At 40.8% G+C, this 15,000-nt stretch overlaps 1 protein-coding gene across 6 annotated transcripts in view; it reads left to right on the top strand.

Annotated features, from left to right (window-relative positions):
• The window catches only part of atcaya (ATCAY kinesin light chain interacting caytaxin a), a 57,737-nt gene that overhangs the window by 21,158 nt on the left and 21,579 nt on the right, over nt 1–15,000 (top strand). For all 6 annotated transcript variants that reach the window (XM_061976284.2, XM_061976282.2, XM_061976280.2 and 3 more), the window contains 5 exons: nt 4,979–5,037; nt 5,110–5,358; nt 5,434–5,607; nt 11,165–11,267; nt 11,333–11,464. In XM_061976284.2, the coding sequence (XP_061832268.1) occupies nt 4,979–5,037; nt 5,110–5,358; nt 5,434–5,607; nt 11,165–11,267; nt 11,333–11,464 (717 nt within the window). The remainder of the gene's footprint in view (nt 1–4,978; nt 5,038–5,109; nt 5,359–5,433; nt 5,608–11,164; nt 11,268–11,332; nt 11,465–15,000) is intronic.

Below are 15,000 nucleotides of genomic sequence, written 5' to 3'. Positions count from 1 at the left end.
AAGGTCTTTAAGCCATAAGGAGGCTTTGGGGCAGACTGGTGACTTCCACTCCAGCAAAATTCTCCTACGTGCTAATAAGGATGCAAAGGCGATACTATCCTTAAATTTTCTCCTAATTTGGGGATCTGATACCGTCCCAAAAATAGCCATTTCTGCACATGGTGTCAGATTTAAATCCAATGCCTTAGCAAGGTGTTTGAAAATATCCATCCATCCATCTTCTTCCGCTTTTCCGAGGTCGGGTCGCGGGGGCAGCAGCCTAAGCAGGGAAGCCCAGACTTCCCTCTCCCCAGCCACTTCGTCCAGCTCTTCCTGTGGGACCCCGAGGCGTTCCCAGGCCAGCCGGGAGACATAGTCTTCCCAACGTGTCCTGGGTCTTCCCCGCGGCCTCCTACCGGTCGGACGTGCCCTAAACACCTCCCTAGGGAGGCGTTCGGGTGGCATCCTGACCAGATGCCCGAACCACCTCATCTGGCTCCTCTCCATGTGGAGGAGCAGCGGCTTTACTTTGAGCTCCTCCCGGATGACAGAGCTTCTCACCCTATCTCTAAGGGAGAGCCCCGCCACCCGGCGGAGGAAACTCATTTGGGCCGCTTGTACCCGTGATCTTGTCCTTTCGGTCATGACCCAAAGCTCATGACCATAGGTGAGGATGGGAACGTAGATCGACCGGTAAATTGAGAGCTTTGCCTTCCGGCTCAGCTCCTTCTTCACCACAACGGATCGATACAGCGTCCGCATTACTGAAGACGCCGCACCGATCCGCCTGTCGATCTCACGATCCACTCTTCCCTCACTCGTGAACAAGACTCCGAGGTACTTGAACTCCTCCACTTGGGGCAAGATCTCCTCCCCAACCCGGAGATGGCACTCCACCCTTTTCCGGGCGAGAACCATGGACTCGGACTTGGAGGTGCTGATTCTCATCCCAGTCGCTTCACACTCGGCTGCAAACCGATCCAGCGAGAGCTGAAGATCCTGGCCAGATGAAGCCATCAGGACCACATCATCTGCAAAAAGCAGAGACCTAATCCTGCAGCCACCAAACCAGATCCCCTCAACGCCTTGACTGCGCCTAGAAATTCTGTCCATAAAAGTTATGAACAGAATCGGTGACAAAGGGCAGCCTTGGCGGAGTCCAACCCTCACTGGAAACGTGTCCGACTTACTACCGGCAATGCGGACCAAGCTCTGGCACTGAGCATACAGGGAGCGGACTGCCACAATCAGACAGTCCGATACCCCATACTCCCTGAGCACTCCCCACAGGACTTCCCGAGGGACACGGTCGAATGCCTTCTCCAAGTCCACAAAACACATGTAGACTGGTTGGGCAAACTCCCATGCACCCTCAAGGACCCTGCCGAGAGTATAGAGCTGGTCCACAGTTCCACGACCAGGACGAAAACCACACTGTTCCTCCTGAATCCGAGGTTCGACTATCCGGCGTAGCCTCCTCTCCAGTACACCTGAATAGACCTTACCGGGAAGGCTGAGGAGTGTGATCCCACGATAGTTAGAACACACCCTCCGGTTCCCCTTCTTAAAGAGAGGAACCACCACCCCGGTCTGCCAATCCAGTGGTACCGCCCCCGATGTCTGTTTGAAAATAGTTGTCCAATAATCCAGCAAATGGGGACAAGACCAAAACATGTGCGTCATGTTTGCAGGTGACATGTAACATCTGTTACAAGTATCCGAGATATTGGGGTATATTTTGGAGAGTTTGGAATTAGTGAAATAAATACGATGGACAACCTTAAATTGTATTAAATTAAGCCTTGAACAGGATGTACTGTTATTAATTCGGGTTAAGGCAGAATCCCAATCTCCATCATCTATAGATCTGCCAAGCTCTTCTTCCCAATTCCCTCTGATTTTATCAAGAGACGTTTTACCAAACTGGGATATTAAGATGTAGATTTTGGAGATTAGGCCTTTCTGATTGGTGGGAATATCTAAAATTGAGTCAATTAGCGAATTAAGTGGAGTATTAGGGAAAGAGAGACTATTTGATTTAACAAAATTACGAACCTGAAAGTATCGAAATAGGTGAGATTTTGGTAGGTCAAATTTTTCACTGAAACTAGCGAAGACATCACCAATATATAAGTCCTTTAGCCTGCTAAGGCTTGACTGCTTTCATAGAGAAAACGCTACATCTGTGTTGGGAGGGAGGAAGAGGTGGTTATTATGACTGGGGCTGTGGTTGGATGAGCCCTGCAGGCCGAAAGTATTTCTAAATTGAGACCAGATTCTAAGAGTAGAAATGACAATTGGACTACAAGTAAATTGGGATGGTCGATAAGGTAATTTTTTGCACATCTTTTTTGTATATCTACACTTCTGTTAAAATGTAATAATCACTTATTCTTCTCTTCTTTGATACTTGACATTAGTTTTGGATGATAGCACACATTTAGGTATGGATGTGATACCAAATAGTTACAGGATCATACATTGGTCATATTCAAAGTCCTCATGTGTCCAGGGACGTATTTACTGACTTTATAAACATCAGAGGTGGGTAGTAACGCGCTACATTTACTCCGTTACATCTACTTGAGTAACTTTTGGGATAAATTGTACTTCTAAGAGTAGTTTTAATGCAACATACTTTTACTTTTACTTGAGTATATTTATAGAGAAGAAACGCTACTTTTACTCCGCTACTTTTATCTACATTCAGCTCGCTACTCGCTACTAATTTTTATCCATCTGTTAATGCACGCTTTGTTTGTTTTGGTCTGTCAGACAGACCTTCATAGTGCCTGCGTTTCAACAAATACAGTCACTGGTGACGTTCACTCCGTTCCACCAATCAGATGCAGTCACTGGTGACGTTGGACCAATCAAACAGAGCCAGGCGGTCACATGACCTGACTTAAGCAAGTTGAAAAACGTATTCGGGTGTTACCATTTAGTGGTCAATTGTACGGAATATGTACTGTACTGTGCAATCTACTAATAAAAGTTTCAATCAATCAATCAAAAGTGTGAAGGAAAAAAGACCCTTTTTTATTTCAACCGTACATCCTGTCAAAAGCCTAAAGACTGACTGCACAGTTCCTGTCTCCACAATAAAAGTGCCGCTCCATCGCGCCTGCGCTTTCAAAACAAGAGTCTCCGAAAGCCAGCGCAAACAAGCTAGCAAGCTACGGAGTTTGCCGCCAATGTATTTCTTGTAAAGTGTATAAAAACGAATATGGAAGCTGGACAAATAAGATGCCAAAAACCAACCACTTTCATGTGGTATTAGACAGAAAGGAGGAACTTTTTTTCTCCTCCATTTGAAAACGTGGACGTTATCATCACTACTGTCTGATTACAATCAATGCAAGTCATCAGAATCAGGTAATACACCAACTTATATTCTTGTTTTCATGAAAGAAAGGAATCTATATGTGTTAAACATGCATGTATATTCATTAAAACACCTTTAACATGTAAACAAAAACGGCAAAATAAATAAATATAAATTATATACTGTATATATATATATATATATATATATATATGTATGTGTGGGAAAAAAATCACAAGACTATTTCATCTCTACAGGCCTGTTTCATGAGGGGGGGTACCCTCAATCATCAGGAGATTTTAATGGGAGCATTCGCACACCATGGTTTATATAGGGCACAGAGTGGGTGGGTACAGGCTGGCGTAGGGGCGTGGTGATTGGCTCATGTGTTACCTAGGAGGTGTTTCCGTCTATGGCGGCATGTTGTTACAATTTCGCTGCGCTTGTTGAGGGATGACAGGTCTGGACGGTAAATAATGAACAGTTTCTCTTTCAAGCATAGGTTGCATCTTTTATTACCACTATTGTAAGGTGTGCTGGATGCAAGAATTTGCCATGTTATTGAATATTCAACATTATTGTCTTTGAGGTCCCAAATGTGTTTGCTGAGTTCTGTGGTATTTCGCAGGTTTTTGTTCCTGAAAGAAGCCTTGTGGTTGTTCCATCTGGTTTTGAATTCACCCTCGGTTAATCCTACATATGTGTCGGATGTGTTAATGTCCTTGCGTATTACCTTAGATTGGTAGACAACTGATGTTTGTAAGCACCCCCCGTTGAGGGGGCAATCAGGTTTCTTTCGACAGTTACATGCTTTGTTGGTTTTGGAGTCGTTCTGACTGGGGGTCGACGGCTCATTTGCAATTGTTTTGTTGTGGTTTGAGATGATTTGTCGTATATTGTTCATGCAGCTGTAGCTCAATTTGATGTTGTTCTTGTTGAATACTTTTCTTAGGTTGTTGTCTTTGGGAAAGTGTTTGTCAATCAGAGTGAGGAATTTGTGTCCAATGTTCGTTGAGACGTTTTTGCTGTATGGGGGGTTGTACCAGATGATGCCGTTTCGTTTTCTGTTCTTTTTTGGCTGGTTTCCTGGCGTGGGTTCATAGGTGAGGGTGAAATTGTATCCGCTTTCATCAAGGGCTTTTTGGTACGGGGGGGTTGCTTGGTCAAATTCAGCTTTGCTAGATGACAGCATCGATAGCCTTTTATTGATTCCGGTAGGTATTATTTTCGTGGTGGTGGGTGGATGGTTGCTGTCATGGTGCACGTATTGGAGTGTTGTGTTGGGTTTCGTGAATGGTTGGTAGCTGTTATTTCTCAGGTTGAAAGTGACGTCAAGGAAGTTGAAGTATATATATATATATATATATATATATGTAGATGATATGTGTGTGTATGTTACTCATCAGTTACTCAGTACTTGAGTAGTTTTTTCACAACATACTTTTTACTTTTACTCAAGTAAATATTTGGGTGACTACTCCTTACTTTTACTTGAGTAATAAATCTCTAAAGTAACAGTACTCTTACTTGAGTACAATTTCTGGCTACTCTACCCACCTCTGATAAACATCATATGAATTTTGAAAAAAGGAAAAAGGATTTTGTGACGCTAAAAAATATTGATAAAAACACAAAGAGACTGAATTCTGAAGCAAAACTGGTCTTTTCTCTCAGACTTCTACCAGAGGACGGAGACATGGACGCCTCGTGCGGCCTCACAGACAACAGAGGCTGTAAGTCAGAGATGGAATCTCTCGCATCATTTTTGCTTTCCCAATGAACGCTTCCTGCCCCTCCCTTCGTAGCACCTCCCGGCTCCTTAAACCTGAGCCCGCCCGGAGGAGGCGCCGGGGTGTCGTCCTCGCACCGTAAAAGGCGTACGCTGGTCGCCCCGGAGATGAACCTGTCCCTGGATAAAAGCGAAGGTTCCCTTCTGTCTGACGACTACCTGGACACGCCCGATGATCTGGACATTAACGTGGACGACATGGACACGCCGGATGAGACCGACTCCTTGGAGTTCATCACCAATGGCAACGACCTGGAATGGGAAGGTATCGGACGTCCCGCCATACCAGGGTTTGGTCTTGGAGGTCTTACCAACGATACTTGCCACTGTGTCGATACAGATGATGCCCCCGTGGCCTCCGCCAAAGCAGGCCCCGCCGGCCGTTCAGCGGACTTGGACGAGGAGGGAAATGCCAACAACACCCGCCTGTGGAGGACGGTGATCATTGGGGAACAGGAGCACCGGATCGACATGCAGATCATCCGACCGTACCAGAGAGTCATCACACACGGAGGTCGGTCACCGGTTTTACTTCATGAAGTTATGATATTGTCAGGACTCTCCATTTTAGAAGGGGAGAGTCCACCGAGACCACAGGTTCAAGTTAAAGTTAAACCATACTTGCCAACCCTCCCGAATTTTCCGGGAGACTCCCGAAATTGAGCGCCTCTCCCCAAAACCTCCCGGGTGTCAAGTCTTGATCTTGTGAGTTTGCTTTTCCGGGATGCAACGGAAAGTTGGCACGGGCGAGACGGGAATGAAGGTACATGATTTATTTATTAACTATAAATACAAAAAAAAAAGATCAAGCAAAAAGCTCGCACAGTGGCGGAGAATAAACTATGAACAATTAAACAAAACTTGCAAACTATGGCTTGAATAAAGAAAACTTACTTGGCATGGACAAAAAAGGAGCAGCGTGAACATGGACATGAAAAAATGGACAGAGCATAAATGTGGTGTGAGGTCGTCAGGACGAACAACAGAAAATGAATGAACTTAAATACTATGGACATGATTAGTGGAAGCAGGTGCGTGACGTGACAGGCGAAAACTAATGGTTGCTATGGTGACAAACAAGAGTGCACAATGAGTCCAAACGTGGAACAGGTGAAACTAATGGGGTAATCATGGAAACAAGACAAGGGAGTGAAAAGACAGAAACTAAAGAGTCCTATAACTAAACAAAAACATGACTTAACACAAAACATGATTACACAGACATGACACCGGGACAAATATTCTCCCGAAAATCTCCCGATTTTCAGCCGGAGCCGGAGGCCACGCCCCCTCCAGCTCCATGCGGACCTGAGTGAGGACAGCCTTTTTTCACGACGGGAGGACAACAGGGTGACAAGAACTAAATCATCCAGACTAGAGATACATTGCATTATTATGTTTATTTTACCTAAAAATAAATATATTTATTAATAAAAAAATTAAAAAAAATAAATACATTTTTACTATATTTTGCTAAAAACATCAAAATTAATTGTATTTTTATTTGTATTTTTTTTGAGACTCCTTATTACATCCAGCCATAGAATTATACATTAAAATAAACATATTTGAAATAATTGATTTTAAATGATCATAATAATTCATTTAAAATGACCATATTTAATTATTAAAATAATTGCTTGTTTATCAAAAACTTTAGCATTTTATTCATTACATTTTGAAACTCTCAGAAGCCAAGTTATGTTATATTCCTTAATATTTATTTATGCAAGTTTGAAGTATCAATTATCTAAACACAGTTTTGTTTGCATATTTTCAGGATGTAGATATCTATATATATATATATATATATATATATATATATATATATATATATATATATATATATATATATATATATATATATATATATATGTCTTAATAAGGTTATCCAAAAAATAGTGCTCGATACCGTAGTAGAGCGCAATATATGTATGTGTGGGAAAAAAAATCACAAGACTATTTCATCTCTACAGGCCTGTTTCATGAGGGGGGGTTCCCTCAATCATCAGGAGATTTTAATGGGAGCATTCACATACCATGGTTTATATAGGGCACAGAGTGGGTGGGTACAGGCTGGCGTAGGGGCGTGGTGATTGGCTCATGTGTTACCTAGGAGGTGTTTCCGTCTGTGGCGGCATGCTGTTACAATTTCGCTGCGCTTGTTGAGGGATGACAGGTCTGGACGGTAAATAATAAACAGTTTCTCTTTCAAGCATAGGTTGCATCTTTTATTACCACTATTGTAAGGTGTGCTGGATGCAAGAATTTGCCATGTTATTGAATATTCAAAATTATTGTCTTTGAGGTCCCAAATGTGTTTGCTGAGTTCTGTGGTATTCCGCTGAGAAATAACAGCTACCAACCATTCACGAAACCCAACACAACACTCCAATACGTGCACCATGACAGCAACCACCCACCCACCACCACGAAAAGAATACCTACCGGAATTAATAAAAGGCTATCGATGCTGTCATCTAGCAAAGCTGAATTTGACCAAGCAACCCCCCCGTACCAAAAAGCCCTTGATGAAAGCGGATACAATTTCACCCTCACCTATGAACCCACGCCAGGAAACCAACCGAAAAAGAACAGAAAACGAAACGACATCATCTGGTACAACCCCCCATACAGCAAAAACGTCTCAACTAACATTGGACACAAATTCCTCAATCTGATTGACAAACACTTTCCCAAAGACAACACCCTAAGAAAAGTATTCAACAAGAACAACATTAAATTGAGCTACAGCTGTATGAACAATATACGACAAATCATCTCAAACCACAACAAAACAATTGCAAATGAGCCGTCGGCCCCCGGACAGAGCGACTCCAAAACCAACAAAGGTTGCAACTGTCGAAAGAAACCTGATTGCCCTCTCAACGGGGGGTGCTTACAAACATCAGTTGTCTACCAATCTAAGGTAACACGCAAGGACATTAACACATCCGACACATATGTAGGATTAACCGAGGGAGAGTTCAAAACCAGATGGCACAATCACAAGGCTTCTTTCAGGAACCAAAACCTGCGGAATACCACAGAACTCCGCAAACACATTTGGGACCTCAAAGACAATAATGTTGAATATTCAATAACATTGCAAATTCTTGCATCCAGCACACCTTACAATAGTGGTAATAAAAGATGCAACCTATGCTTGAAAGAGAAACTGTTTATTATTTACCGTCCAGACCTGTCATCCCTCAACAAGCGCAGCGAAATTGTAACAGCATGCCGCCACAGACGGAAACACCTCCTAGGTAACACATGAGCCAATCACCACGCCCCTACGCCAGCCTGTACCCACCCACTCTGTGCCCTATATAAACCATGGTATGTGAATGCTCCCATTAAAATCTCCTGATGATTGAGGGAACCCCCCCTCATGAAACAGGCCTGTAGAGATGAAATAGTCTTGTGATTTTTTTTCCCACACATACATATATATATATATATATATGTATGAAATACTTGACTTGGTGAATTCTAGCTGTCAATATACTCCTCCCCTCTAAACCACGCCCCCAACCACGCCCCGCCCCACCCCCAACCACGCCCCCCACCCCCACCTCCCGAAATCGGAGGTCTCAAGGTTGGCAAGTATGAGTTAAAGTAGCAATGATTGTCACACACACACTTGGTGTGGCCAAATGTATTCTCTGCATTTGACCCATCAGCCTTGATTACCCCCTGGGAGGTGAGGGGAGCAGTGAGCAGCAGCGGTGGCTGCGCCCGGGAATAATTTTTGGTGATTTAACCCCCAACTCCAACCCTTAATGCTGAGTGTTAAGCAGGGAGGTAATGGCTCCCATTTTTATAGTCTTTGGTATGACTCGGTCGGATTGACCTCACGATGGGAACTCTTCTGCACTTTGACCATATTATTAGATCAGTCACACTGGAAATATGCAAACATTGGAGAGAGATTTGCTGTTTTATCATTTACAAGTTTTATGTAAAACAAAAACACATGCTTGGCTTTTTCATGCATTCTAAAGAAAATGGATGAATGGATGGATGGATGGAAATCGTAAATAAATAGCTAAAAATTGACAACTCTCTCTAAAAACATCCAGAAAGTGCTAACACTACTCCATCTGTTTCATCTCGAACTTGCTAAAAGTACATTCTAGATTATAATTCAGACAAATATGCCATGGACCCACTTTCCCAAAAAAAGACACAAATACTTTTTTGTTAACCCTTTGTGAGGATTGCAATTGATTCTTCATCTAAACGGAATTATGTGAGCGTCCCGTCGGTCGGCATCCCAGCGAGAGTGGAAATATAACAATAAAGTGTTTGTTTTGTTCTGGTTTAAAATGGTTAGTTTGCATGTTTAACGGATACTATAGTGTCACAATAAAGCTGCATCCGGTTAGCAGTCGGCTTGTAAAACTAATACCTCATCCTCTTTGTGCTCGGGCTCAAAAAAGGTCCTGGATCATAATTTTTTCCCAAAGTAAGGCTCTCACAAAGTCTGCCTGATTAGCATTGTTGTTGATGGGGAAGGGATCTGTGGTTCCTAAAGCTACGTCATGCGATCATGTGACTGCTTCCTCATTATCTCGGGAATCTCCGTGAGAATTGATCATATTTTGATCATATCTATTTATTCGCAAACTTTGGAAGTCTTTTGGTGTCATTGTCAGGTTCAAACACCGAACTATCTTTAACTCAAGACAAGAAGCAAGGAATCATGCAGAGACAGAGTTGAATTTTACTCATGAGGAGAGATGTATGGGGCTGTACACTCAGTTACAGTTTCCCCCTACGCTCTAAGGCAGTGTTTTTCAACCACTAGTGTGCCGTGAGATACAGTCGGGTGTGCCGTGGGAGTTTATGTAATTTCACCTATTTGGGTTGAAAAATATTCTTTGCAAACTAGTAATTATAATCCGCAAATGTGCCGTTGTTGAGTTGTCGGTGTTGTCTCGAGCTGGGCAGAGTAACCATGTGATACTCGACGACAGCGGGAGGCAGTGTGCAGGTAAAAGAGTATCTAATGCTTAAACCAAAAATCAACAAAAGGTGAGTGCCGCTAAGAAAAGGCATTGAAGCTTAGGGAAGGCTATGCAGAACGAAACTAAAACTGAAATGGCTGCAAAGTAAACAAAAACAGAATGCTGGACGACAGCAAAGACTTACAGCGTGTGGAGCAGACGGCGTCCACAAAGTACATCCGTGTACATGACAATCAACAATGTCCACACAAAGAAGGACAGCGACAACTTAAATATTCTTGATTGCTAAAACAAATGGGGTGCGGGGAATAGTGCTTAAGGAAGACATGAAACTGCTACAGGAAAATACCAACAAAACAGGAAAAGTCCCCAAAATAGCAGCGCAAGACAAGAACTAAAACACTACACAGAGGAAGACACCAAAAAACTCCAAATAGGTCACGGTGTGATGTGACAAGTCCTGACTTTGAGACAAGAGCTATAGTGATGCATGGTTGGTTACGGTTTAAAGTCATATACAACACTTGCGAAAACAACTTTTTATTGTCAATATCAGCTGCTGAGTTTCATTTTTTTATGTTTTCTGCTGGCGGATTTCTTCAATTAAAAAAATGTGCCTTGGTTTAAAAAAGGGTGAAAAACACTGGTCTAAGGTACAGTCCCACGTGCTCTTCTATTTATTTGGGAGGTCCCTAGTTAACATCACTAAGGCTGTAAGCAGCCCCCAGGAGACACAATACGTGATTATTCAGAATAGAAATGTGCTGACACTCGTGATCTGGCCTTGTCTCTGTCCTGTCTGCGCCGAGGTACTCGATGTCCGTCCTTGGTTGCCAGCAGGCCGGGTCTGGAACCAAACAAGAGAAAACTCGCAAAGCAAGACCACAAGTTGTGTCTTTGCAAGTACAACTTCAGCACAATTGATAACAACTATAGCAACGGCCTTTAAGCATAAGAGTTGTGTGATAACTTCTACATAATTATTCTCATAAATCCGATATATAGCTTCAAAATAGAGGCAACTTGTTTTTGCATTCTACTTCTACTTAAAAGGTGGAAAATATTCCTCGAACAATCCAATCCAAACCCTCTCCTCAGGTTATTTTGGCGAGGGCCTCAACGCCATCATCGTGTTCTCCGCCTGCTACCTGCCCGACAGCAACATCCCAGACTACCACTACATCATGGAAAACCTCTTCCTGTGAGTCCACCAAGTCCTCCCGTGAATGTTCCCCACCCCAGCACAACCCTCTCCTGCTCCCCCAGGTACGTGGTGAGCAGTCTGGAGATGCTGGTGGCCGAGGACTACCTGATTATCTACATGAACGGAGCCACGCCCAGGAGTAAGATGCCCGGGATTAGCTGGCTGAAGAAATGCTACCAGATGATCGACAGAAGGTAAGGATGTTCGAGATTGTGGCATCCTGTCTAGGGACGGTTTTTGGTTCTCGTCAGCATGCACGTACGGTGTGCATACCATTTAAATCAGGTGCATCGGTCCAAACTTTTTCAACTGAGGGCCACACACTGAAAAATAAAAGCATGCGGGGGCCTTCAACATTAAAGGTCCCAGGGACCCAAAAGGGTCTCAGCCATTGAAGTGTTGAAACCTAAGTCATATATTAATACAGGTGTCCAAACTTTATGACTTGGGTGCCGAATTGGGCTAAAAAATTTGGTATATATTTATATATATATATGTTAGGGCAGGAAAAAACACAGAGGCTATTTCATCCCTACAAGCCTGTTTCGCAGGTTTCCCTGCTTTTCAGGGGAGTTCTCTTCAGAAGAGCAGGGGAAACCTGCGAAACAGGCTTGTAGGGATGAAATAGCCTCCGTGTTTTTTCCTTACCTAACGTAGATTCCGCTCTACCCTGGTATTGAGCACTGTATAACGGATAAACCACAGTAACCTCGACTATACATATATATATATATATATATATATATATATATATATATGTATATATATATATATATATATATATATATATATATATATATATATACCTGTGTATATATATATATATATATACCTGTATGTATATATATATATATATATATATATATATATATATATATATATATATATACCTGTGTATATATATATATACCTGTGTGTGTATATATATATATATATATATATATATATATATATATATATATATACCTGTATGTATATATATATATATATATATATATATATACCTGTATATATGTATATATATATATACAGTATATATATACCTGTGTATGTATATATATATATATATATATATATATATATACAGTATATATATACCTGTGTATATATATATATATATATATATATACATATATATATATATATATATATATATATATATATATATATATATATATATATATATATATATATATATATATATATATATATATATATATACAAATCTCCTGAAGAGCAGAGAAACCTGCGAAACAGGCTTGTAGGGATGATATAGCCTCTGTGTTTTTTCCTGACCAAACGGATATAAATATATATATATATATATATATATATATGTATATATATATATATATATATACACAGTATATATATATACCTGTATATATATACCTGTATATATATATATATATATATGTATGTGTGGGGAAAAAAATCACAAGACTATTTCATCTCTACAGGCCTGTTTCATGAGGGGGGGTTCCCTCAATCATCAGGAGATTTTAATGGGAGAATTCACATACCATGGATTATATAGGGCACAGAGTGGGTGGGTACAGGCTGGCGTAGGGGCGTGGTGATTGGCTCATGTGTTACCTAGGAGGTGTTTCCGTCTGTGGCGGCATGCTGATACAATTTCGCTGCGCTTGTTGAGGGATGACAGGTCTGGACGGTAAATAATAAACAGTTTCTCTTTCAAGCATAGGTTGCATCTTTTATTACCACTATTGTAAGGTGTGCTGGATGCAAGAATTTGTCATGTTATTGAATATTCAACATTATTGTCTTTGAGGTCCCAAATGTGTTTGCTGAGTTCTGTGGTATTCTGCAGGTTTTGGTTCCTGAAAGAAGCCTTGTGATTGTTCCATCTGGTTTTAAACTCTCCCTCGGTTAATCCTACATATGTGTCGGATGTGTTAATGTCCTTGCGTGTTACCTTAGATTGGTAAACAACTGATGTTTGTAAGCACCCCCCGTTGAGAGGGCAATCAGGTTTCTTGCGGCAGTTGCAGCCTTTGTTGGTTTTGGAGTCGCTCTGTCCGAGGGCCGACGGCTCATTTGCAATTGTTTTGTTGTGGTTTGAGATGATTTGTCGTATATTGTTCATGCAGCTGTAGCTCAATTTAATGTTGTTCTTGTTGAATACTTTTCTTAGAGTGTTGCCTTTGGGGAAGTGTTTGTCAATCAGAGTATATATATATATATATATATATATATATATATATATATATATATATATATATATATATATATATATATATATATGCGTGTACATATTATATTATTATAGTGGTTATATGAATAAAAATATTGGATATTAAGAGTCTGAAAGTTCGACTTCTATCTGGTTTAACTTTGTGACAACCTCCTTAAAGTTTTGTATTCAATCAGCTAAAATACGCCAAACATGGATAACCTGACAGCTTTTTACCATAATGAAATGTGGTAGCAGAAAATCATCAACCGTGGCTTTTACAGTAAAAAACAACAACAACAAAAAAACTGACAGCTCAGTCGACAGAATTTTACTGTAAAAAACAAACAAACATTGGTCATTTTTTTTTCAACTTACAGTAATATGCTGTAAAAAAAACTCCCTGAATTTTACAGTAAAATCGAATGGTCATTTTTTTAGTGTACAATTTGATGGATAACTTTATTCGAAAACATAAGTTAAGCAGATATTGAAGTATTTATTTGGATTTTGACCAAAGTTAGATAATATAATATTTGTTGCAATATTGGACACTATTTTTTATTCTGTCAAACTAGAAAAAAAACTAGTACCTTTAGTAAGAAAATAAGAAAGTAAAGAAAGAAAATATAAGGTGTTTTATTGACACATATTATTTCCAGGACATATAAAATGAGGTGGAGGGACCTTGAGTTTGACACCTGTGCCTTACAGCATGTATATAAAACCCTAATGGAGGATGTTTTATAGGCAGAATAGAGATTGTAAGCGGACTTTTGATCCCATTTATTTACAATTCAGAATGCATTAAAAAAAGAAAGAAAAAGATATGTTATATATGTTCTTGTCTAACATAAGGATTGGCAATGATGGGCAAAATTCCCAAAAAAGTGCAGTTACTCTTTAGGGCGGGCACGGTTGCATTCAAGAACCCCCGTAATTATGAGCATCTGCATTACAACACAAGCATTTTTTTGCATGTTCTGTACTCCCGCAATAATTACAACTATTTTGTTTCTTATTTTTGAATGCAGTACTTTACTTATCATTGAATGCATATAATATAAATATTCCATTACTAGTCTGTTCAACTTGAAGCTCACATACCGTATTTTCCGCACCATAAGGCGCCCTGGGTTATAAGCCGCGCCTTCAATGAACGGCATATTTCAAAACTTTGTCCACCTATAAGCCGCCCCGTGTTATAAGCCGCATATAACTGCGCTAAAGGGAATGTCAAAAAAACAGTCAGATAGGTCAGTCAAACTTTAATAATATATTAAAAACCAGCGTGATGTGGGCGCGCATGGAGTCGTATATCAACATGGACGGAGCTGCGTGAAAAAAGCCACCCGGCCTCTTCGCGTAAACTTCCCTTAACCACTCGCTCATCTTTTCTTCATCCATCCATCCCTTCGAGTTAGCTTTTATGATGACGCCGGCTGGAAAGGTCTCTTTTGGCAAGGTCTTCCTTTTGAATATCACCATGGGTGGAAGTTTCTGGCCATTAGCATGGCAAGCTAGAACCACAGTGAA

The sequence above is a fragment of the Nerophis lumbriciformis genome, linkage group LG14, assembly GCF_033978685.3.
Source record: "Nerophis lumbriciformis linkage group LG14, RoL_Nlum_v2.1, whole genome shotgun sequence".
NCBI lineage: Eukaryota > Metazoa > Chordata > Actinopteri > Syngnathiformes > Syngnathidae > Nerophis > Nerophis lumbriciformis.
Note: the sequence above shows the minus strand (reverse complement) of the source record. Positions and strands in the feature narration are given on the sequence as shown.